This window comes from Notolabrus celidotus, chromosome 14 (assembly GCF_009762535.1).
Source record: "Notolabrus celidotus isolate fNotCel1 chromosome 14, fNotCel1.pri, whole genome shotgun sequence".
NCBI classification, from domain to species: domain Eukaryota; kingdom Metazoa; phylum Chordata; class Actinopteri; order Labriformes; family Labridae; genus Notolabrus; species Notolabrus celidotus.
This window is the reverse complement of record NC_048285.1, coordinates 22,868,879-22,893,648: the sequence shown is the minus strand read 5'-3', so window position 1 is coordinate 22,893,648 and position 24,770 is coordinate 22,868,879. Positions and strand designations below refer to the sequence as shown.

At 40.0% G+C, this 24,770-nt stretch overlaps 1 protein-coding gene across 2 annotated transcripts in view; it reads left to right on the top strand.

Moving 5' to 3' along the window:
* The window catches only part of cadm1b (cell adhesion molecule 1b), a 228,929-nt gene that overhangs the window by 184,214 nt on the left and 19,945 nt on the right, over positions 1–24,770 (top strand). For both annotated transcript variants that reach the window (XM_034701417.1, XM_034701416.1), the window contains 5 exons: positions 3,847–3,999; positions 6,658–6,795; positions 12,939–13,097; positions 15,762–15,858; positions 16,155–16,327. In XM_034701417.1, coding sequence (XP_034557308.1) covers positions 3,847–3,999; positions 6,658–6,795; positions 12,939–13,097; positions 15,762–15,858; positions 16,155–16,327 — 720 coding nt within the window. The remainder of the gene's footprint in view (positions 1–3,846; positions 4,000–6,657; positions 6,796–12,938; positions 13,098–15,761; positions 15,859–16,154; positions 16,328–24,770) is intronic.

Genomic DNA, 24,770 nt, shown 5'->3' with positions numbered 1-24,770 from the left:
GCCATTTGTGACCGGCAGCTAAAGTGTTATTGGGCCGCTGCTGCTTGTTTATGTTCCTCGTAATGGGGTCTAGTGAAAAACCCCTGGCAGCGCTATTCTCGGCTCTGTTCCTAAAGGACTGCTGGTTCTGTGGGGACCCCCCTCAGCCAGTGGCATTGTTACCTGTCAACGGGGCCGCCCGACACAGTGGCAGATCTTTGTATACAACAGAGTAAACAGCAGCGACACGCAGACACACAAGAAGCAACAAGAACAGCAGCTACAAGTGAAGCGAGCCGCAGAATCAGACATGCACACTAAAAAACCCACAAAACAATAACAGCTTTTACAGTGCCGAAAAAACAAATTTCTATTGCAGAAAATAAAGATGAATCATGTCATAGGTGTAGAGGCAGAGCGAGTATTGCTGGGATGAGCATTTATTGTGTCAGATATATGCAAAATGACATGCAATTTAACAGAGTTGCCATCTGAAATGGGAAAAATTAGCTTTTATCAGTAGAGGTGGACCTCTATCTACAGTGATGCAAAATCACACCATTATTTATTCACTGCATCGTTTCTCAAGAGTTGTCAGACTTTGTGTTACAAATGCTTAATGCTCAAAGTAATACACTGTCAAAAGACTGTACTTGAGCACCAAATGATCAGCCCATGTAGGTTAAAAAGACCCTTACGAGCTGACTTTATTTCTCTTAAACACCAACCTTGTCTGATATGATTAAATACAAATTTAAATAAAAATATATGTTACAATATAATGAAACAACTCCGCTACTGTAATCACAGTTTGATTTAAATTTTCCTAATTTGTGATAGAGATAGTGAGGCGCAGTTTAGGTGGTCCTTAAAGCTGGGGTTGGTAGTCTCGGAAAACTAGCATGAATTTGAATGTAGCATTTCCTCATGACTCCGTTTAACCCCTCCCCTCCTCCCTCGGAGCTCCTCCAAAACGATCCCCCCCCCATATGATCGTGACTGATTCAAAACCGGTCCTCACCAAAACATTATCATTGTGAAAGTTAAAAACACAAACAAACATGGCTGCTGTTAGTACTCACAACTGTCATGCTAGCATTATCCAGATGTACTGGTGACACGATATCAGGACAAAAGTTATAATACATGTAATACTGTAACAGCTCTACTGTTTGTTAAAAGTGCTCAGTGTAGATGTTCTTAATTCCTACAGTGTTGAAAGTTAGTGAAGGCATCAGGAGAGGTGTAGAGTGTGCGAGCGGGAGAGAGGAGAGACAAGAGGAGAAGTTCTTCATTCATTCAAAAATTGATTGTTGCTTTGTTGGTTGGCGTGATCACGGCCGACAGTGATCGGTTATTAAGACTCAACGTGTTCACGAATTGGCTCGTCGTCACTACAGCGTCCGGACGGATGCTACAGTACATATACATTTTCTGTAGGACTTACTAAATGTCATACATTTTTTTGCTTGTCAGAGCCCCTGTGGTTAGAGCTTTTTAGACTCTGTTCCGGACTACAGTCCTGAGCAAAGCACCTCATCGGGTCAGAGGGGACAGGCAAGAGGTCGAGCGAGAGGGGCAGTCAGTAGATTCAGGGGAAGCAGAGGCAGGGGACGGGGACGGGGAGTACACACCGGGGAAATGGAGGCGGGCAGAATGGCAGGACGGGATTTGATTGGTTTAAAATTTTGTGACCCAAAAACAGTGATTGGTTGGTGTTTTCCCAGGTTTACTCTGGCTGTAGATAGCAGCTTTTTTTCACTCTTTTTTAAGAACACATTATGTATTGATTGCCATCAGGACATAAAGATCATTTTAACCAGTATGACAAAAGTGTATCTAAATCTGACTACCAAGCCCAGCTTTAAGGCTCCTGAAAAGCTTCAATGTGTCCACTTGTCAGTTTAGTAAGCCATGCCCCTAATAATGCTTTTTTACGCCAAATTAGTTGCCTTAATATTTTAAAAGGGAAAACTTAAAAAAGAAAAAGAAACCCCTGTATAGTGTAGAGAAATTAGCTATTCAGACCAAAATCATTAATTTGCACCAAAGTCTCTGTGGTTTTTGGAGCCAGCCTCAAGTGGACCCTTGAGGAACTGCAGTTTTAGCACGACTGCATGGGCTTCATTATTTTAACATCAGAGTCGGCCAGGGGATTTAAAAAGGACATTTGCAATAGACATCTTTGTTGTTGTCCATTACAAAACTTAGATCTAGGTTGACTTTTGACTTTAACCCTCACTGAGAACATGGTTACACTGTGAAATGGTCACACTTTGGTTTGATCAAAGCTCAAACATTACTTAGACATGTTCAGAAAGATCAGGGTTCTTTGTAAAGCAAGTCATCTTGAACATTTACACTTGACATGAACTGTCCTCTGTACTCACGGGTGAAAGAGCTTCCTATCAGAAAGTAGAGAGCAAACTTTGAGGCGTCCCGGTCATAGCACACAACCCTTAAGATTTGTTGGAACTCTAACAGGAAAGAAACAGCTGTTAGCAGGGAGTGAACGCAAACCTGACTGTTTTAAAGCAAAATCAACCAGAGATTCACTTCCTCTAAATGATGAATATCTTTTGGCGTTGTTTGTTGTATTCTTTGAGATGAAGTGAATATCAGAGTCTGGGACTGTTGGTCCGACAAACCAAGCACTCTGAATATTTCAGTTCATGCTCTGATGGGCCTTTTCTGCTAATTGCAAATATTTTATAGAGAGGACGATTAACTATGACAATAATCAGCAGATTCATCAGCAATGAAAATAATCATTAGTTGCCACACAAATATGTAGACACATTTAAGAGAAAATATGCAGAAAAACTGACTCATGAATATAAAATAGTGTGCGTCTTCTGTGCTCTTATGTAAGCAGTCAGCCAGTTATGAAACCCTTTGTATAAAATATATTAAGTGTCTCAGAAGTGAAGGGTTTCCCTCCCGAGCAGGTGCTTCTCCTCTCAAAGTGCATCAGTGTCATTGTTTCTCTTTGAGGAGAGACTTCCAAAGAGCTCTCACATTACATCGGAGGGATGAGGTTTCGTGTTGACACTGCCCTGAGACCTCGGTAATGATCATGATGCTAAGTGTAAAGCCTGGTGGGAATAACAAACTCCCAGTGCTTCAAACGGGGCCTGAATGGAGTTCGTTAGCTAGAAAGATTCGAAGAGAGGACTCGATAAAGAAGGCAGGTCAAAACATCAAAAGAGCACCCAATCAAATCAAGCAAAGCTGTTTATGTAAAAGAGTGCTTAGGGAAGAGGGCTGACCCAAATGAAAAATAGAGTTAAAACTCTGAGGGAGACAGTTAACCTACTTTGCAACATTTAAAAGAAAATTCAGCCTTTCTATACTGGAGTAGATATTCCTGGCTCTTTTTGATTTACAGTTTCATGCATCCAGGCTCGTCTCTTACCTCAGCGCTGTGATTTAATTCATTATGTATGTTTGAACGCCTCTCCCCTTTTCCCAGGAATATGTGAGTTTGAAGCATCCATCCATGACCAGCAGCAGCCCGTTTTTAAGAGTTCCTAGCTTGTTAGGAGTCCTCATGAGCACTCTTCACACTTTTCCTGTCTTTGCTAGTGCTCCGTGGACTGTAAAGCTACTTTATAAATCAACTTGTATGAATCATTTTGAAACTCACTTTTCTTTTACTCAATTAAGGATAAAGCACACAAAAGGCCAGTGTGTTCCCCCTCTCTCTCTCCTATCTAATTTTCTCCTCTTGTCTCCTTTGTCTTCTTTCTCATTCTCACCCCTCTCTCCTCTATTCCCCTCCATTCCCTTCTCACTCCATCATGTCTCACGTTTGTGTCCCTGTACTCTGTAACCCTCACTGTCTCTGTCTCGCATGTATCCCCACAGCTCTGAAGGACAGCCGGTTCCAGCTGGTGAATTTCTCTGACAACGAACTGCGGGTGTCTCTGTCCAATGTGTCACTCTCCGACGAGGGACGCTACGTGTGCCAGCTCTACACGGATCCTCCTCAGGAAGCCTACGCAGACATCACTGTCCTGGGTAGGTGTGAGGGTGCACGTGTGAACGGCAGGCACATATCACACCCTTCCACACACACTTCTTTTTTTTATTCTATCCCTCTTTGTTATAGAGAGTGAATATGAAATAATAGTAATCTTTGATCCTGTTATCTTTAGCAACTGAAACAAAATGTCAGCCAATTAGCTTCTTGCGGAGCTCAACAGCATAACGAAAAAAGGAGCAGATGCTGAAACGGATGGCTCAGACCACGTCGGTTTTGGCAGCTGTGTTGACTCTGTGAATCCCGGTGAATGTTGACTTGGCTGCTCCGAACGATTCCCTATTGAGAGTCAGCTGTGCCACACTTTGATGCTTTGGAGTGAAATGACTCTAGTTAAGCTTTATTATACATGCAGACATCCTGGGGGATTGAAAGGAATTAAAAGCACTTTAAAGTAATTACTCTAGTTGTACAATTGAAACCTAGCTGCAGTATATTTCTGAACCAAGGGTTGCATTGAGGAGTCCTTGAAATAAATACCCTGCTGACTTTTTTGCTTTTAAAAAAGCTAGAGTTTAGCAAGTTTGCTGTAAAGACTAATACAAGGGAAGGGGGATAACTGTGCCTTGTGCTATTTTGTGTATACACATGCAGCCACAGGATGTAATAACATATATTCTTGCAACTTTAACAGATTACAGATAACTCTTTAGAATGAGGGGATGATGCATCAATCATGACGATTTGATGCATGAAGAAATGGAAATCTTTAGCTCTCTTTCCACACCTTAAAGGAATGACAAAGTGACTATGAGTTCATCTTGTTATTTGTGGTCTGTCACTCTCCCTAAAACTGAAATATTTCATGAAATATTTGATGGATTTCCGGGAAGTTATGCACAGAAATAAATGGTGATCATCAGCTTTTAGTTTCGGGATAGAGAGGTTTGTAATCACAGTTACGATGACTTCAGTGATCCCTTTAGTTTAGATTTAGCCCCACAATTAGGGTAACAGTTTCATTTGACTTCATACTTTGTTTTTGTTTTCAACATAAAGGAATCTATAACCATCCAGAAACAAACTAAGCTGTTTTTTGAACACATGCTCATTCAAACTTGTCAAAAGCGATGTCAGGACTGTTGCCCTAATCTTCAAATTTGAGATTCTAGGTACGACCCTTTCGCCAGTCTAGCAAGTGAGGGGTCATCAATGATAAATGTGGAATTTATGATTTAACTTTCACAATAAAGCATTAAGGTTAAGGATAAAGATGAGCAACAGGAAGTTGGATTTTCTCAAAAAGCTTTATAAACAATTCCTATGTCTGAGTTTTAAACAGTCAGTCGCACCTTGAGAACGGTCACCGATTGTTCGTGTTAACGCTTGACTTCAAAAGAAGACAACTTCTTTTAGTCAACACTATCTTCCCCAGGTTACTTTGTCTCCCACCTCCCCACCGCCACTGCCACTGCCAGCTCAAGCAGAATTTTTGTGCTTTTCAGACAACTACACCTGCCTTGAACGGCAAATCAAAACAAGAGCTGGGAAAGGTTCCCACTGCGTGTTTTTGACATGCTGAAATCAGCAGCACGGTAAACATTATACCTGCTTAGAGGGTTACCTAACAATAAATCCATGTTAGTAATTAAACACACTGTCACTTTATGACACATCATATGATCTCGGCTTTGTTTTTCACAAAACGTTATTTTTCAGTTACATTTTCCAGAGAAAATCTGTTAATGTTGCCCTCCAGACACACCTTGCTCGTTAGCCAGCCAGACAGATAGACGGAGAGTCTGTAGATGGATATGTGGCTGTGTGGATGGACAGACTGACAGATCTGAGAATAAGCAGAGGCATCAAAACTTTGACCAGAAGGGACCTTTTTTCCATTTGAGTGTCCTGTATCTGTGGCCTGGTGGGAGGAAAGTGAAAAATGGTTTCAGGGTCCGTCTGTGTGGCAAGCGCCTGAGAGTGATGGCTCTGTTATTAAGATCAGCATGCTACTGCTTAAGCATGCTGACATTAGAATACAGCTCAAAGCGCTGCTGTACCTAAGTACAGCCTGACAAAGTTACCAGCATGGCTCGAGACCCACTGTAACTTCATACGCTCATTTATGCTGCCAAATTAGCTGGACTCTAGTTACATAGAGAGGTGATTTCAGAGGCAGGCATTTGATAAGTCTCTTAGAAAGCAGGATAATACTCATTGTTGCAGAGAAATGAATCGTTTTTTAATCAGACATGTTGTAACTTGAGACTACGTACCTTATTTGTCACTCATTATCATGCTCAACAACATATAGGAGATGCAAGTCATGTTTTAGTCTTGTCTAATGAGTACCTGAAACGGGAGTGACAGGACTAAATAGAAAGAGGATGTCAGCTAGAAACGTTGCCTCAGACAGCCTGGACCATATGCAAGAAAAGCAATAGAATGACATTTTCACATACAATGGTGCTGTTGTTGACACCAACATGTGCTGCATTCAGTTAGGATACAATATCAGGAGAAATAGATTTGTTAAAGTTGACAAAAGGGCCCACATTCACTGTTTATGACTCAAAAATAACCAGGACTTGTGCCTTATCTAGTTAAGCCTTTAAAGCATCGTCATGCTTGTTTTTTTGTCTGAATCTGAGACCATGGTGTCTGTCTGTCTGACTGTTGCCCTCGCTGTGTGTCAGTCCCGCCAGGCAGCCCAATCATCGAAACCCGCGAGGACGTGGTCAGCGAGGGGAACGAGACGGAGCTCACCTGCACGGCTATGGGCAGCAAGCCAGCTGCTTCCATCAGATGGATGAAAGGGGAGGAAGAACTGACAGGTATGTGGAATAACAGCCTCCCACAGTTTGCTTCACACGCTGCAGGCCTGTCCACTTCCCTGCAAGGCGCGCTCTCTGAGGGCGCTTCTGGTCCTCCTTTTAAAACATTAATGTGTGCCTTACTTGTTACAGTATGACACTGACATGTATAAGAAGTCATGCACAAGATAATCAGTCCTGGCGTATAGAGGCTGGAGGAGAGCTGTGCATGCTGCTCTCCGCCTACGTGCATAATCAAATCATGCATTTACATCTGCAAGAGCCTTAATTTATGTTCATGTTATACTTTAGATCAATTCTGCTAAACTTTTTACTTTAAGGCACTTTCATACTGTAGATTTTCACTCCTAATATGCAGGCTTGGATTTGAAATTGCCCAATCATTTACTGTGAACATCCAGACTGAACCATCTTAAATATTATCAAATTTATTTTCAATGATCTATACACATTGAACGTGGTTATTAGCTCACATCTGCACATTTCATCTTCCACCAGCGCCTTCAGCTGACTGTAGGCTATTGCTGAGAAGCACATACACAAAAATCCCCATTAGCGCTCAGTTTTGATTAGGGGTCATCAATTATTTATCACTGTACAGCAGAAAGAGGGGGCATTCATTTTGGACTTATTTGCACAGGGCGGGTTTCTCTAGGATTGTTGTCAAATTATATATGTATTAGAATGGAGAGGATTTATTTGGCTTGTTGAGAGATGAAATATTTAGACAAGAGCGAATCTGAAGCTAAATGCCATCTGTGCCTCCAGTGTTCCCTACAGGAGTCGGAGTCAATTTCTGTTTATGAGTTGTTGAGTGTTGTGCAGGGGAGGCAGAGACAACAGGATGGTTAGATCAGCGAAATGCCACTGACATGCTGAGCGAGGCTAATCCATAGTGGCAGCAGAGACATAAAGAGAGCCAGAAAGTCACGTCCTCCTGTACCCCAGGAAACACAAATCACTACTCATTATGGACGTGCTAAACAATTCATTAGCCGCCGCAAGTTTTCAGATGAAAAGGTTCACATTGCGAGTTTTATAGAATCTCTGTGATCATGTTTGCCTGTGGTCCGTGTGGAGGCGAGAGAGCTGTAATGGCAAGAAAGGAATCCATCAGCTCATTTAAACACACTTTCAAATTGGCCGAATTGGTTTTGCAGCCATTTATCATGCTGGCAGGTTGAGAGGGGACTGATGGGCTCCGGCCTGAGTGAGACACAACACACACACAAGGCGGCAAAATGCTTGTTAGCATAAATGACAGTTATTATTTAAATGTAGCGGAGCCCCGGCGTGTAGCTGCCACTGCTGCTCAAGTACAGAGAGGATATTTCCAATCAGACAGACAAAATTAGATTATGTGGTTTAAAATTAGTGTATGACTAAGAAGAAGATTTGAACAGAATCCCTTTAAAAGTTAAAAGAGCATGTGTGAGTTTTAATCAACTTGCATTTTCAATTTATGTGGGCGAAGAACTGTTTCATATGTCAAGGTTTTTACACAAATTTGTTTGAAAAATCAGCTTTGAAAGATTGTAGATTATGGCAGCAGTCAATATTAAGTCAAAAATTAAAATTGGACTCTCTCAGCAGATGAAATAAAAGCTTTAACTTTTTAAAATTTGTATTAGTTGGGGTATTCTAAAAGTTTGATTGCAGTGGTTTTAATCTGGTCTTTAGGGAGTCTTGTTTACAAATTAGCTACTGCTTCAGAACTCAGAGCTCAAACTCTCCATATTTCTGAGCTTTTGACCACATCTCATGCTCTGCTTCAGTGAGTAGTGCTTCCTGACATACGAGTAAGTGCCATTCAGTCAAATTGCTGCGAGAAAAATCAAGTGGAAGCCAGTTTTAGAACATTTAATGACATTATAAGAGCTGCTTTTAATGCAAACTACTCGCCTGGGTCACTTTTAAAAAGTGATATGGGAGTACTTTTAGTAAGACATCTTTAATCAAAATTTATAGTTGAGGTTTTTCTCAATCATTACCTTATGATTTAGCAAAGAGATAGAAGAAACATGAAGGTCCCCTTCAGTGAAAGATTTTCCTCAGCATTAAAAAACCTAACATTTTTGTACTTGATTCTTTACAGCTGATGTTCAAGGATGAAGAGTGGGTAAAATATTCATCAACTATTGATAAAATTATTTATTACAGACCATAAACCTGCCAAAAACTTCAGAGACTTAAATCTCAATGTAAATGTCGATTGGCACAACTGCTATCCCATACTGATGTATGGCATGGAGCAATTTAGCTTCTATATTCTATTAATTGTAGGCTGCTTTACTTACGGAAATACCAGTCCTTCATATCCGTCAAGGCGGTGTTTCAAACAGCCTGATGAGTGGCTGCTTTTCAGCGTGTTGGCAGGCAGAGGACTCGGGTTAGAAACTGACTGAAAGAAAATGTCACCCTGAGAAGAGGCTACGCTTGATTGCGCTGGGATTGATCAGTGGTTGATGCTCACAAGAGCGTTTGATTTGACGTCTCTGCTGCAACACTCAAATATCCTCTGCATTCAAATTCAAGTCCTTCCGCGACCTGATCCACAGTTGTTTTCCTCATCTGGGTTTGGATGACACTGATAATTGACAAGCGTTGGTTTGCCCTGTACAAGGATAATAACGTTGTCTGTATGAGTCTGATCTTCAAACATGACTCAGAACTTTCAGAAGTTTGGCAACTCTTTTTTTAATATTGAAATTAATTTGGGAAGAAGATTCCTGCCTCAAAAAACTAGCTCAAGAAGTCAAATTTGATGATTGTTATTATTTTCCTGACAGCGCCAAGATAAGAGCAGGCAGTGCTGCTTTCCTGACCTTGAAATGTGTCTTGCCTGTCCCCATGGTATTCCTCATGATGCAGAGGGCAAATGAGAGACACGTCAGCATGGGACTTTCCGACAGACGAGGCAGGATGGTGCTATTTTTAACGTTGGAGAAAAGCAGCTCTACTTTTCGCTCAGAATCAGCTGTGATGGTGGCAAATTTAAGTTGGCATCGGATGTGGTGCAGTCAGGGAATATCACAGGAACCTTAAGTAAACTAATTAACTGTCAGATGTTGTTTTCTTTAGTTTTAACATTCATCTCACAAATGTCAGAGCAGTCTTATTAACTACACACTGTCCAGGAAAAATGAACAAATCTTTAGTGACTCCACGAATGGTTCAAATGTTTTAAGTTACATTCATATTAACCCCACTATGAATGTAGATGCACAGCTCCACAGAAGGCTTAATCCCTTCAAGAAGAGGTTTAATATTGATGATTGCCTCGAGGTTCATTAATGAAAAGAACTTTGAAATTATGAACCCAGTATTGAGACAAAATGTATCTTTTTATGTACTTTTATGTAACTCTGTTTTGAGCTTTTAATAGGAGAATAATAAAAATGTCAAATGTTTTATCGTGCAATAACTTACCTATCTATTTATCAGATAGAAGTGTACGTAGTGCGTATATATCTGTAACAGTTGCCATATTCTATTTTATTCTATTTTATTCTATTTTATTCTATTTTATTTTATTTTATCTTATTTTTATTTCATTTTATTTTATTTTATTTTTACTGTTATTATATTTTTTAACTATGTTAGTACATTGTTGTATCCCCCTGTCCCGTGTTGTAAGCTGCTGTAACAAAAGAAATTTCCCCCAACGGGGAACAAATAAAGTATATCTTATCTTATCTTATCTTAAAATATTCAAATAAAGTTATAACAAGAAGAAAACCATTTTATCTTTTAGACAATCACATAAAGTCCAAAAAAATAAAAAGTAAAACCAGAAAAAACATATAAATAATTGGCCAAACAGTATACATTTTTTTCACATGAGCCCCAGCATACTAGTAAAGAAGCTAGCTAGTAAGGTAATCATTGAACACATTTTTTATTGAGCTTTTTTAAAAATGGGATGTATTAAATATCAATATCTATCTAGCTTTCATTAATGGCAAGTTGCTCATACCAGCCAGGTGGCAAGTCATCATCAGCATCATCATGATCATCAACATCATCATTATCATCATCCTTTATTTATGCCTCAAAAATCATTAAGGTTTCCATCATTTTCAATTCAGTTAAAAATGTCAAATTAACCAAAAAGAGTAATGCTCAGTGAAAAGAACTGCTCACCAAGACCAATTAATCTGAGATAATCGACTACAACTGTTCAGATGAAATAAATGTTTGATTTGTAATAGAAACTAAATATTTGATTGCTGGTTATCTAAGCTATGACTTTATGTCGAAAATAGTTTGATAATGCCTAAACCCACTGTGGTGCAACCAATTAAAGGAGCTGATAGAGTCACAAACTAACCACCTGTCAGCCTCTAGCATCTTCTTCACACACTAACTTAGGTTAGAACTTACACAAGGCTAGCTTTTGTAATCCTGATTCTCCAGGACCGATGTATGGTTGGACAGTAGTTGGGTTTGGCAGTTATTATAATCACATACAATTATTTTGTTACCATCGTTTCTGTTTGACATAAACTTAAATTATTTAGTCTGTTCACAATTAATTTATTAATTTAACAAATCATATTTTCATTGATTTAAAGGTTATCTTTTCATTTCATGTGTGATTACATATGAATTACTCTTGTTTTATACACAGTACACATTTAGATATTGGAAACCATCCAGGTAAATATTGTGCTAATGATTTCCCCATTTAGTCCAACCCTTCCATATTTGCTCTGTGCCATTTTCCCTGAGCCATTACAGTAATGCAGCTCTGTGATTGGTATGAGAAAATTATTGTGACTGTCTGAGAGGATAATGACTCATCATCACACCCCTCCAATTAATCCTCCACTTCACCCAATTCTCCTAACAGGTGTGCTTGGAAACGCCCTCATTGACCTTGCAAACGTGACCCAGTGCAGCACTTCAGTCTGTGTGATTGCACTATGACAATAGAGCTTTTATTGTGAAATTTCTGTTGCTATTTGGTGGGGGAACAGGATGGCATTGTTCAGAGAGCGGCACCACTGATCACAGTGCTCCACTTTAACTAAGGATGGTTGGGATTAACTAATTTGTGTCTGTCACGTTAATGCCTGCAGAGCTTTTTAAAGTGAAGTTAAATCACCTAGATGTTGGCTTTAATTATAAGATTACAGGAGGAAATAAAGGTGTACCATTATACATATTTTATACATCCTGTGCATTATATATCCTATAATGAATTTAAAAGTATGTAATAAAACTTATAATGCTTTTTGCAAAATAAATGTAGGGTTTAAATGCATTTAAATATAAATAAGTACAATTGTTTTCCTGTCATTGTTGTTTACCATCTGATTTATTCTGTTAATAGCAGGACAATCTAAATGAGAGCCATTTATTTCCTGGTGTAATTATCTTTATAGTCCTGATATAACTAGCTAACGGTCAGTGTGCTTTTCAAACAGCCTGTTCTCTCACCTCTATTGGCAGAGTGGTCAGATTTTATGTGACCACTTACCGATCCCACTACTTTAAAATTTTATGTTGGCTGGTCTTGGGTGGGTGGGTGTGTGTTACACCGAGGTTAATATCCATCAAGAGGCCACATACGTCTGTGTATTGGCGATCATCAACTGTGGAACAACAGTGTTTTGCCCTGCCTGAGTCCAGCCGGGCTCCCCTGTGACGAGGCTGAAATGGAAGTGTGCTGCAGGTCAGAGTGGGGCTGTAATTATTTCCTCACTTCATTAAGTGCGAGTAAACCATCACACTCAGCACTGCAGCTAATGCGATGCCCCTGTGGCATTGTAATGCTCTCTAAATGAATGCCCCTCTGACAGCCCAGGGCCTAGTGGGCAGCAGATTACTGCAGGGTTAGCCCCAACAATGTTCAGCCCTCGAGCTGCAGAAGTATTCATTATCAGGCTTCTATGACCCAGCCGCTCCGTCGCTCTCCCCTCGTCATAATCGAAGGCCCCGGGCCCCGTCTCAATCCTCCAAAGTCTCATTCTGGCACCACATCACCAAATCAAAAATTAAATTTAAATGCCATCAGAAAGCGCTCCACTTTGACAGGTTATAGATATGACTATTTGCTTGTTGTGGTCACTGCAGGTTTGTGCTGCTGCAGGTTTTGTTTTTCAGATGTTTAGCCCTTCATGCTTGTGATGTTTTTCCAGGTGAATCCACAGTAGAGGAGACGTATGACAGGATGTTTACTGTCACCAGCCGGGTGAGTTTTTTTGTCACCAAAGAGGATGATGGAGTGCCGGTGGACTGCATCATTGACCACCCAGCTGCGAAGGACCTCCTGGCTCAAAGAAACCTGGAAGTACTATGTGAGTGACCTCAAGCTATCAGTTTTTACACTTAGAACGACACCAAGGGCTAAAAGCAGAGCTGTAGAGTCTCTCTGGTTGGGGGGCTTATGATGATCATGAAATCAGAAATTTGACTCTGTTAGGCTTTTGCTTTTGTTGGCATCCTGTGATCATTTTGTACAATTATGATGATTCGAAAGCTCCAATCAGTCACATTTCGAAACTTTAACAAAACAAAAAAAAGATTATCACGTAGAAATTTAAAAGCTTGGAAAAACAGTCAAAACTTACTAAAATCATAGCCAAAACTACTGAGAAACTTCACTGCTGAGAGATACTACAAGCACATTCTTGAAAATAACTTCAGAGTCTTGGCTATGTTGTCTTGAAATTTATGGTAAATGATGTTTTAAATCCAAGGACAGACATATAAGCTTATTTTTTAACAAGAACAGTTGGCATTTTCTGCATAGTACGAGCCAAAAAACCACATTACAAAACGTACGCACCAAAAGAAAATTATGTTATCAAGTCCAAATAGCTGGATGCCAGTTTATCTGAGCAGTTTAGGCATGCACCCCATATACAGACGCTGTAGCCTTCAACACATCCCCCACTCTCTCGTCTCTATATGTTCTTACTCTCCTTGGCTGTCTGATCAAGTAAAGACAAAAAGGCCTAATAATTTTAAGGGACATATAAAGCAAAAAATGTTATCTACATCTCTACTTTTGTAAATATTAAATGGAATAAAATAAGCATGAAAGTTATGTAGTCGGATATTATAATGGAAGTAGCCACTTGGAATGGCATTTATTGTTAATTGCATCAGGATCTTCTTCCTGATTTCAGCACACTGTTAAAATAGAGATATCGAGTGTGAAGTTAGTCTGACAATGGGAGGTGTTCAGTTTATATCAACAGGAGTTGTCCTTCACGAATAACAAAATCACATTACATTTTTTTGCCACAAAGTGAAATGTTTAGGTACTTAAAGTAAGATTAATAAATGATTGGACAAATTGGACAAATGGGAAAAATCAAAAAGGGTTGGAAGTTATTTTCGTTGGATACAAAGGAATTAACTGTTGCCTTTTGGATTGTTGCCGTCATGCTTTGCAGCAAGTAAAAATTTGTGATATTGACCTATTTTTTGGAAGGAAAAACAAACATAATATTTATGAATCTGATTTTAATGGTTAAAACCTTCAACACCATATTTGATCTACTTGGCTTTAATGTCACATCATAATCTCCAACCTGTCTGGTGTGAAGCTGCTTAATGTCCCCAGCAAATCTTTGTAGTGTAATTTAGCCACTTGTTCATATTTGCTTTTTTTTTGAAAGAGAAGTAAAATCTTCAAAAGCTACGAGTTACATAATTACTTATGTTCTTATTGTTAAACAAAACAAGCTAAATATTAATCCAGCTTGCATTAACCAGAGCTTATTTCAAACATCTAACAAAATCACATGTAGTTCAGCTTAAAGGTGCTGTGAGGAACTTTTGTTTCGTATCGATTCTGGCGCCCCCTTGTGGACAAAGTGATACCTCTTATCTCTTGTCCTGTACATGCAAAAGTAGTGTTTTCAACAAAAGCCTCATCCTGTTGTGTTCAACAGTCAACTTTATCAGGCAATGTGATCATTTTCCATGAAAACAGTCCAATAAAGGCTGTTTCTGAAGCAAGATGTCCATCATCTGGTCCGACACCTACCCCCTCAGGGCGGTTTCAGGCATTAAAAATGACAACAGAGAAGGTGTCAGTGTTGCTGCTGATGGACTTGTTTGCTATTGAAGGTCATAAAGAGGCATCAGTATCATTTTCAGTCTGTTTCTCAGCCAGTTCAAAACTCCTCACAGGGCCTTTAATGTAAAAAAAAAAAAAAAAAAAAAAAGCAAACGAGTTTCCAGTTTCTGGACTGTTCCCACAGCAGTCACCCAGCAGTGTTATGGAGTGGACACATTGTGAGTCAGGAGTATTAGACTACGTGCAGCTGTGAAATGTGTCCCAGGCAGACTGTCAGTATTTCCTCTGACCATCAGATCATGCAGCAGATACTGCATGTTTTTACTGCCTGTCTCTTATCTATAGATCATGCAGTCCTGGTATTACAATTTCCCAAGCTACTGGTACCTTGGCCTTTGAGATACTGTCATCACATGGAAAAAAAAACACACACACTCATAGCTTGGATGTCAGATAATATGTAGGTTTTCTTTAAATGTTGCATTGATTGAAGAGGTTATACAGGATACTGTACACAGTTAAACATCACGTAAAGGTTAAGGTATCATTTTGTAGTCTGTGTAGAATATTATTTTTATTCAGGAAGACAACTGTTTTGTGTGACCTTTGGAAGAAAATAGAAAGCTTTACTGGAACTGCTTGACATTTGGGTAATCTTTGGTTACCACTGATAAGAAGAAAAAAAGATCATTGTGCTGTAATGTAACGTAGACCACCTGGATGCCTTCTGACTTTCTAATGATAAAAATGTCTTTTTTGTCTTAGTTTCGTTTTTGTGTTTTTTCTTTCATTTTGACATTTTTTGTCTCTCAGCATTTTAGAGTCTGAGCACCATTTTGTTTCAGTTCTTTGAAAGAAAATTTCACACAGCATTTTTGTCTGAATTGATGACACTGAATTATTGTTAAAAAAAAATCTCTTTTCTTTTCAGATAAACCAGAAGTGAAGATTGTTGTGACATATCCTGAAGGTTTACCCAGAGAGGGTGACAGTCTAGATTTGACGTGTATCGCAGAAGGAAAACCACAGTGAGTCCCCACGCAGATGGATACACTTCACACACTTAGAATAACACGAGAAATATGGTTCAGTTTCATACTTTGTCCTGTATATCCCTTTTCCAACAGTCCGAGCACCCCCTTAACCTTTACTTCTCAATGTACCATTTAAATGTTACCAGTTGTTAGCATGCTGGGTAAAATACATCATTAGACAGGGCCTGCCGATGGCCCTGCTCAGACATTCTCAGATTTGACCTTTATTTCAGATTTCTAACGTGGACAGACAGCGCCTGAGTGATGTGTGTGGTATTTATGCTCTCCAGCCCCCATCAGATCAACTGGCTGAGAGTGGACGAGGATGTGCCGCCTCACGCCGTCGTCACCGGCTCTGACCTCTACATCGAGAACCTCAACAAATCCTACAACGGCACCTATCGCTGCGTGGCGTCCAATGCAGTGGGAGAAGCATACGACGACTACGTCCTCTTTGTATATGGTAGGTATTAAATTTCATTGTGTTTGATGTTTCAAAGCCTCCAGCACTATTTTCAACCAGGATCCAGTCTGTATTTGCAGACATATGGTGTAAGTAAGCGCCTTCACTGGCTTCAGTCATCATGGGGATTGTATCTGAAATATAAAGATTTACTACAACAATTGTCTTGGAAGTAGAATCACATTTCAAACATATAGAAATAACCCACTATTAAGAGGAGAAAGGGGCTTAAAATTACAGAGGGTGGCTGCATTTGACAAATCCACTATGCTCTGAGTTTTGAGCTGCTGCTGTAATATACAGAGTAGAGAGTGATGAATAAAGTGGCAGTGAACTGGCATGTTTGAAACCATGAGGGGAGATGTATGCATGATATATATATATGCATTCACATTAAACTTAAGACTTGTAGATATCTGGCCTCTAAAGTTTTCCTTCCCACCAGTTTAGCTCTAAAATACTCAAAATCCCAATGGATGCTTAAAGATTAAGCTGAAGCCGTCTTACTAGAGGTATCACCTTTTTTTTTTAAACAAAGCCTGGCTCCTGTATGACCCACAATGCAACAGTCTGGCTGGATTTTTGTGTGTGTTATGTTGGTGATGGCTTATGTAGACACAAGCTGTGAGCCTCAAGAAACAGGTAACAGATGAATGATGAGACGCGTCTTTCTTATTTAACACCGCTAAATGTTATCTTTGAGTCTTCAGCCTTTTGCCGACTTACATGTCATCACTTGAGGCAATTTAACATTTTTTACGCAGCTCTCTGTGGAGCAAAGATAGGTTTGCTGATTCTCAGTAACATATTCATGTGTACACAGACAAAGTTTGAAATGAGCAGTTTAAGAAAGATATTACTCTCTTTTTGTATTTGAATTTGCCGTTCCCATGGTGAATAATTATTGTTTAGTGTACAAACAGAATCTACCTCTGTTCTATTTTAACTTGCAGATTAGTGCAGTTGCCTTTAGAAACGCTGATTCACTCTGTTTGAAAATTTTAATGTCCTTCTTGTATTGATGTAACATTTTTGTATTTTGTGCTACACTACCCAACCAGGCTTTAAAAAAAACTCTGCATCACTCTCATACAATATTAACTCTCTGTGATCTCCCTGCTCATTGCTCATTTATTGCCCAAATTGGACCCCTGACATCAGCTCCTTTTCTTTTAGAGCTGAGTGCAAGCAATTTTGTAGGACAGAAATGAGATGTGACTAAAAAATAGCTTATTTGCTTTCTTACTGAGCGATAGAGAAGAATAATAATACCACATTTAGGACTATGAGGTAAATATGAAGCTGCAGTCAGCAGGCTTTTGGCCAAGTTTAGCACAAAGACTTAAAAAAAACCCTGCACTTTCTCTAAATGCAAAGTCTGATCACCAGTACTTGACGTTCGCTAATAAAAAGACAATGTATTACGTGTTAATCAGAGATGCAAGCTATGTTAACTTCTGATAAAGCAAGGCCAGCTGTTTTCCCTTATTAGCAATGATTAGCTAAGATAAGCTAACAAGCTACTGGCTCTGTTGTTATGTTAACTGTACTGTCCTGGAAAGACGCCAAAAACTCAAACTATTTCTCAGCAAAATCAAAACAAGAGAAGAGTACGACTACCTTCTTGGCTGTGAGCATGAGGTCTCATGGCAGGAATTCAACTTCATATTTTTACACCAGAGCTGGGCTTTGGATCTGTTGATTTATATTGAAGTGGGTGGAATTTCAATGTGCTCTGCAGCCAAACTCGTAAAGGGCAATAGAGGGACCATCTCCCCCAGGACTTGACTTTAAATGCAGAGGACAGTTAGTTCCCCTTGGTTTGAACTGCTCCTCAGTGAAGCTTCACCTTTTAACCTTAATAGGACTGTCAGTCATGGCATGAACAGCATTTCACTTGCAATAAGCAGTAGATGTCTTACACACAAGAATCATAGCATATCAATTAAGTACACAGGCTACACATACAAAATAAGTCCATTGCAGTTGAATTCTTTTGGTTGCAATCATGCTTATTCTGTAAAAAAAAAAAAAAAAGAAAAAAATTACAGCAGCAGCAACTTTGCACTTGTATCTCCAGGGAAGACACAGCAGGTGGTAACTGTTTGAAGTTTTAAAAGTGAAAAGGACTTTGTCATTTAAAAATCATGTTATGGGACATCAGTGAAGAACACACTCCTCAGACCTTAATTTCCTATTTTTTGGTGGCTAGCAGGGGTGATGAGGACAAGAGGGGAAATAAAATTGCAGCAGGTGTGTCCATTGTTGGTAAGCTTGGCTTTCTCTCCTCGGAGCGCTTGCTCCCTGCTGTTCAGTGGAGGATTTTGTATTTTGCTCCCAAGTTTCAATTTGTTTCTGTCTGTGTGCCAAGAGCATTGCTTGCCAGTGACCAAACCCAAATCTAAGAATAAGGGTTCATCTTGTGTTTAGACTCTGAAGTCATACGTCTTTAAAAAAATAGTATTTTTGCAGTTTCAGTGTGAAATTCTTCAGTTAAAAATAGTGTAATTTACCAAGGGATCTCAACCCTCATCAGGTCTTGTAATGAGGAAATCAGATGGATATGTCTTAAATTAAGATTTGGTTAGGTCGGATTAGAATGTGTTAAACTGGACTTAAATATTCATATCAGGAGTGTTTTAAATCATAGAAAATCCTTGATTCATGAATTATAGCTCAAAATGTGAAGTCCTTCCCTGCTCCAAAAAGATGTTTTGCTTATTGTAGCTCTACTCGAGATGTTTGACCTTCACTGTGCAGAATGATGTATGTACAGACTTTGACAAGGCTGCTTTCAAAATTCATCTGATCAGCCAACGTATCTCTGTGCTCACCTGAAATTTAAGTTTTGAGACGTGTATGTGCAAAGCATAATTTTGAGACACCACAGCGACAGGATCTGCAACTTTAAACAATATATAGTGCAGATACCTGAGGCACCCAGTACACTACATGTGTACGGTGAGAATTGACAGTGATTCGATATTTTGTCCAGGGGTTACATTATTAAAATGAAGTTTGCTTGATGATTCTTTTTTATCAGGAAGATCAAGTCATCCACGAGTCATTGAATGTTTTATCCTGTAAACATTATAGGTATGGAATGGATGGATGGATGGATGGATGGTAGGTAGGTAGGTAGGCAGGTAGGCAGGTAGGCAGGCAGGCAGGCAGGCAGGTAGGCAGGCAGGTAGGCAGGCAGGCAGGCAGGCAGGCAGGCAGGTCAGTGGATGGTTGGTAGGTAGGTAGGTAGGTAGGTAGGTAGGTAGGCAGGCAGGCAGGCAGGCAGGTAGGCAGGCAGGCAGGTAGGCAGGCAGGCAGGCAGGCAGGCAGGTAGGTAGGCAGGCAGGTAGGCAGGCAGGCAGGCAGGCAGGCAGGTCAGTGGATGGTAGGTAGGTAGGTAGGTAGGTAGGTAGGTAGGCAGGCAGGCAGGCAGGCAGGTAGGCAGGCAGGCAGGCAGGCAGGTAGGTAGGCAGGCAGGCAGGCAGGTAGGCAGGCAGGCAGGCAGGCAGGCAGGCAGGCAGGCAGGCAGGTAGGTAGGTAGGTAGGCAGGCAGGCAGGCAGGCAGGCAGGCAGGCAGGCAGGCAGGCAGGTAGGCAGGCAGGCAGGCAGGCAGGCAGGCATGCAGGCAGGTCAGTGGATGGTTGGTAGGTAGGTAGGCAGGCAGGCTGGCAGGCAGGCGGGTAGGTCAGTGGATGGTTGGTAGGTAGGTAGGTAGGTAGGTAGGTAGGTAGGTAGGTAGATAGATAGATAGATAGATAGATAGATAGATAGATAGATAGATAGATAGATAGATAGATAGATAGATAGATAGATAGATAGATAGATAGATAGATAGATAGATAGATAGATAAAAAACTGTGGTGCTACAGGATTAGGGCTTTCAGAGCAAATAAAGCATCAGAAAAATACATATAAATAAATAAAACCCTAACACAAGGAAAGAAAAATGTATTTACAATTGTAAGGTCTACATAACAGCTATAAACAATTGTCTCAAATTGAGTAAATCTACAGTACAAGACTGAAATAAATCTAAATGTTAACATAAGCTTCATACAGGTAGAAGTTGTTCGTGTGCAGGACTGTTTAGAGTTAGAAAATTCATTTAATCAGAATCAGCTGGCCACTTACACGTACAAGAGTTTGACTCCACAGAATCTCTACACTTAACATGAACTTTTCGAGGCCCTTGAAAAACAAAAGCTGGTTGATCTTTTTGTTGATTTTTTCATCCAGGTGTGAGGAGTCATAATGTTCAGAGATCACAGACATCCACAAATTGTTATTGAAATGAAACACTCTGAACTTTCAGAACACATGTCAATCGCTCGCACTTCAGAGAGATAGCACTGCTCTATTTTTCCAAACATCCAAACCCTGGTGGGTTATTCAGCAGAGAAGTAAAACACGTCATTATATCATTTCTGTTTTATGCAGATGGTTGGATTTGACCTCTGAAACAGACACTCGTGTTTTCGGCTAACCTTGCTCAAAGCGGCGGGGTAGGACGAGGACAGGCGCTGAGGTGTGTTGTTTTTAAGCAAAGCTGTTGTTAAAAATGGACTCATTGTGGATTTTGTGCGAGAGACCGATTGCAGGTTATTGTTTTGATTATTACTCAGTCTCCTTGTTAAGGTTGTGTTGACAGCCATGAACCGTGTGTCAAAAAACAGCAATGCATTTTTTTATTTATTTTCTCCAGTCTGGCTGACAAATGCTTATGACAGTTGCTGAAAATGTGCATTTGTGAAAATAAATGCATTCGTAATGCTTTTAACGTCAATGCCATCTCACCGATTGTAGGGCGAGCAGTGAATAGGAATTTAATGGAGGGACAAGGTCTCGGGCAGAGGCGTCAACAAACCTGTCAGAGTCAGGAGAAATGAAGGGAGAAAAACAGGGAGGGTGGTGGGTGCAGCACTAATGCAGTTTCTTGACTTTGTAAGCTTAACCTGGCATCGACTTTCTACACCCTGGAACTTCAGAAACTTGAGAAATGATTGTGTGCTGAATGATTCATCACATACATGTTGTTGATGTTTGTGTTTGCAGGAATAGAATCACAGATATGAGATAGATAAATAAAGATAAGAATAAAGATGTTGGGTTTTTTGGACTTTCGGTTAAACTGGGATTCAAATTCAAACCCAGTGAGACCTCAGTAATCCAAATCTCTCTGCTACAAAACATTCAGAAAGCTGTGATATTCTAGTTTTTCATGGCTGAAACATTTACCCTTGTATGAAGAATTCCCAGCATGCAGTAATGGAACATAAGCAGATTGATGGCTGATGTTCTGCAGTTCTGTAGGTTGTATGTTCAGAGATATTTGTATCACACGTGTGACTTTGTCACTGTGGCATAGGTTTCCTGTGACTCTCATAACTCTGCCGCCCCATGGTTATTCATCATCGTGCTCTGCCAGGCACATGATGACATCTGCTTGTTCCCAATGGGCCCATAATGATCACTCCCAGACAAAAGGACAGCATATGCCGGCAAATAGCTCACTCAAGGCACACTTATTCAAGCTAGCACGACTAAGTTTGTAATTGTTATGTAAAGGTTGTGCTTCACCTCAGATTATATAGTTAAGAATACTGAATTCTGATGAATACAGGCAGATGAGCGATTACAGATGGACAGAATGGGAAAATTAAACAACATAAACGTTCCAGTAATTACAGGATAGCAAAATGAAACACAAATAATGATATGTTGCTATTATAATGTTCTATATGTCTCATTATTTAGTGTTAATATTCTATGTACTTCTTTTTAGATATCTTAAAGCATTTGTCTTTCTTAGTATTTTCTTAGTATTTGATTGAACACTTGTCAATAAATTGAGGCCCATCAAACAAACATGGTCATTGTCATTTAGATGATGAACAAGTGGTGTATCACTTGTTAATGTGTGTCTTCATCAAAATTCTTGCAGCCTCTCTTTGTCTAGACTGCCATGTTTTCTTCTGGTGTGCAGGGGTAAATCCAGTGGTTGGCCTTGGGTGCCACAGCCCCTCCTTGAAATCTAAAAACCAGTCAAGGTGGTGCCACAACAGCTACAGTGTTCCCGTCTGTCAGTCAAGTCCATCATATCCTTAAATGGGCAAAACTCATAATCTTAATATCTTCTGAACTAGCACGTTAGAAAAAGTTCACCCTCCGTACAGTGTGTGCTGATAGAGAAATTATCTACGTAGACCCAAGCTGTTTTTTGAACCAGGCTGTAAACATGTTTATTAATGCTGTAAAGATCATCTTTTTCGAATTGGTGTTTCTGCAGCCAGCCTCAAGCGGATGCTGGTTGAATTGCAGTCTAATACACTTCCGCATGGGCTTCATATTCTGAGACCGGAAGTTGCCTCTTGGCTCATACCAACTTATTAGGCTTAGTTGCAGCTATGGTTTCATTTCAATGAAGCACATTTGTTTACATTTCAAGGCAAGGCAAGGCAAGGCAAGGCAAGGCAAGGCAAGGCAAGGCAAGGCAAGGCAAGGCAAGGCAAGGCAAGGCAAGGCAAGGCAAGGCAAGGCAAGGCAAGGCAAGGCAAGGCAAGGCAAGGCAAGGCAAGGCAAGGCAAGGCAGCTTTATTTGTATAGCGCATTTCATACACAAGGGCAACTCAATGTGCTTTACATTAAAACATTAAAAGCATTGGAGACATTCAGACAAGCATAAAAGCACATTATTAAAATGACAAATATGATAAAACAGAAAAGAAAAGGAAAATTAGAAATATATTAAAAATTACATTAAAATTTTAATTTAAAGTGGGCTAAAATAATCTAAGAGTTTATTTATAATAATTTAAGAATTGTGCATGTTGGATCTTTGTGATTGGCCTCTGTTGTGTTATTCTTCAAACTAGAAAATCTATACACAGGAATGTGACACAGGTTTAATTCCTTAATGTTAGTTTGAGTAGATAAAATTAGCCGGAACAGAAGTGATGAATAAATGCTATCTGGACTGGTGTGTGTGCCCACACTACTATACCATGCCTGCATAAAACAGTGCCCGGCCCAGGCAGGTGACATCTGGGCATGAATTTTGTCACAGAGAGCAACAAAAAATTGAATTATTTTGATTCTGAGGGTAAATGCTGTCCATCCTTACCCTTGCTGATATTCTCCACTGGCCTCCCTTAATTTGACCCTCCTGCTCTCGTCCACCAAAAAGATATCCAGTTTGCCTTCAACTGTCTGCCTGAACCCAAAGGATGCAGCATTAATCTCAAACATGTCTGAGCAATAATATAATATTCAAACAGTTCAAAAGTTTCACTGAATTGCTTGCAGGCATTTGAGAACTCATGAATGATGTCTGGCTTGCCGCCTTTAAATTCATGTATCATTTGCTTCATGCTGCACCACTAACACTTGATGAATGAATGAGAAGCTATGGGAGGCAAATGTTCTCTTCTTCTTTTCACCTGAAGGATATTTGCAACCAGTATTAGTGCCTTTAGCCCTGATGTCTTCAATTAGTAACTTCCTGTCCACATGTTTAACTTATTTCCTTTAACACTATTTCTCCGGTGTACGAGTGTTGGAAGCTCTGTGACTTCAGCTTGCTGTAATGAGACACAGGAGATTGGTAAAAGGTGCTCATAACCGTGTATAATTATGTCTGCGCTCCCACTCCTCTTTTCTGGAGGATTTAATGCCAGGCAAAATCATGTTGTGGTCCATGTGAGGGTTTGTTGTCCCAGACTAATCATGCCTGCCACAGCAGCTTAATTAGTGCGTGCTTCTCTTAACATACATCAGCCTTACTATGATGAACCTACGCTATATTTGTGTTGCTTTATTTTGGTAAAACAGCCTCAAATTCTCCAAAAGCTTCAGCCTCACACGTTGCCAAGAAAAATAACCATTTCCTTTTTATTTGGTATTTTTAGCATCAAGTTTTGCAATTTGAGCTCTTTCCCCTGTTAAAGCCTTCACACCTGTCAAAAAAAAAACTTTTTGTTTAACCAACTGCATGTAACACGTTATTTTAATGAGCTGTTTTGTTCTTGATAAATATTTGCTTGTGAGGTTTTATTAATAGAGCAAAGCTGAATTTTCCATCACTTCTCTTTCATACTGCTGCCGCCCTTTACCAACGTCGGTCCTTCGGGCTCTTCCTATTTCAAAAAGACTAATGACCTTTCACTGTGCGACAGTCCGGACAGGTGTGAGGCCAATGTAAGTCTACGTCAAATCAAGTCCTATTGTGGTGCCTGCATTGAATGTGAGGCTGAGAAAGAGGCAGTCATGCTGTTCTCTATGGCTGTGTGTCTGTGGTGGGCTGTGAATTGTGCCCCCTGGCCGTGTGAGGTTGTGGGGGAGAGACAGTCAGAGAGAGAGAGAGGCCTTTCTCAGTCACAAAGATGACCTGCTGCTATACCTCACACATAGGAAAAATACCACCTTTACCAACACAGTTTAGCCT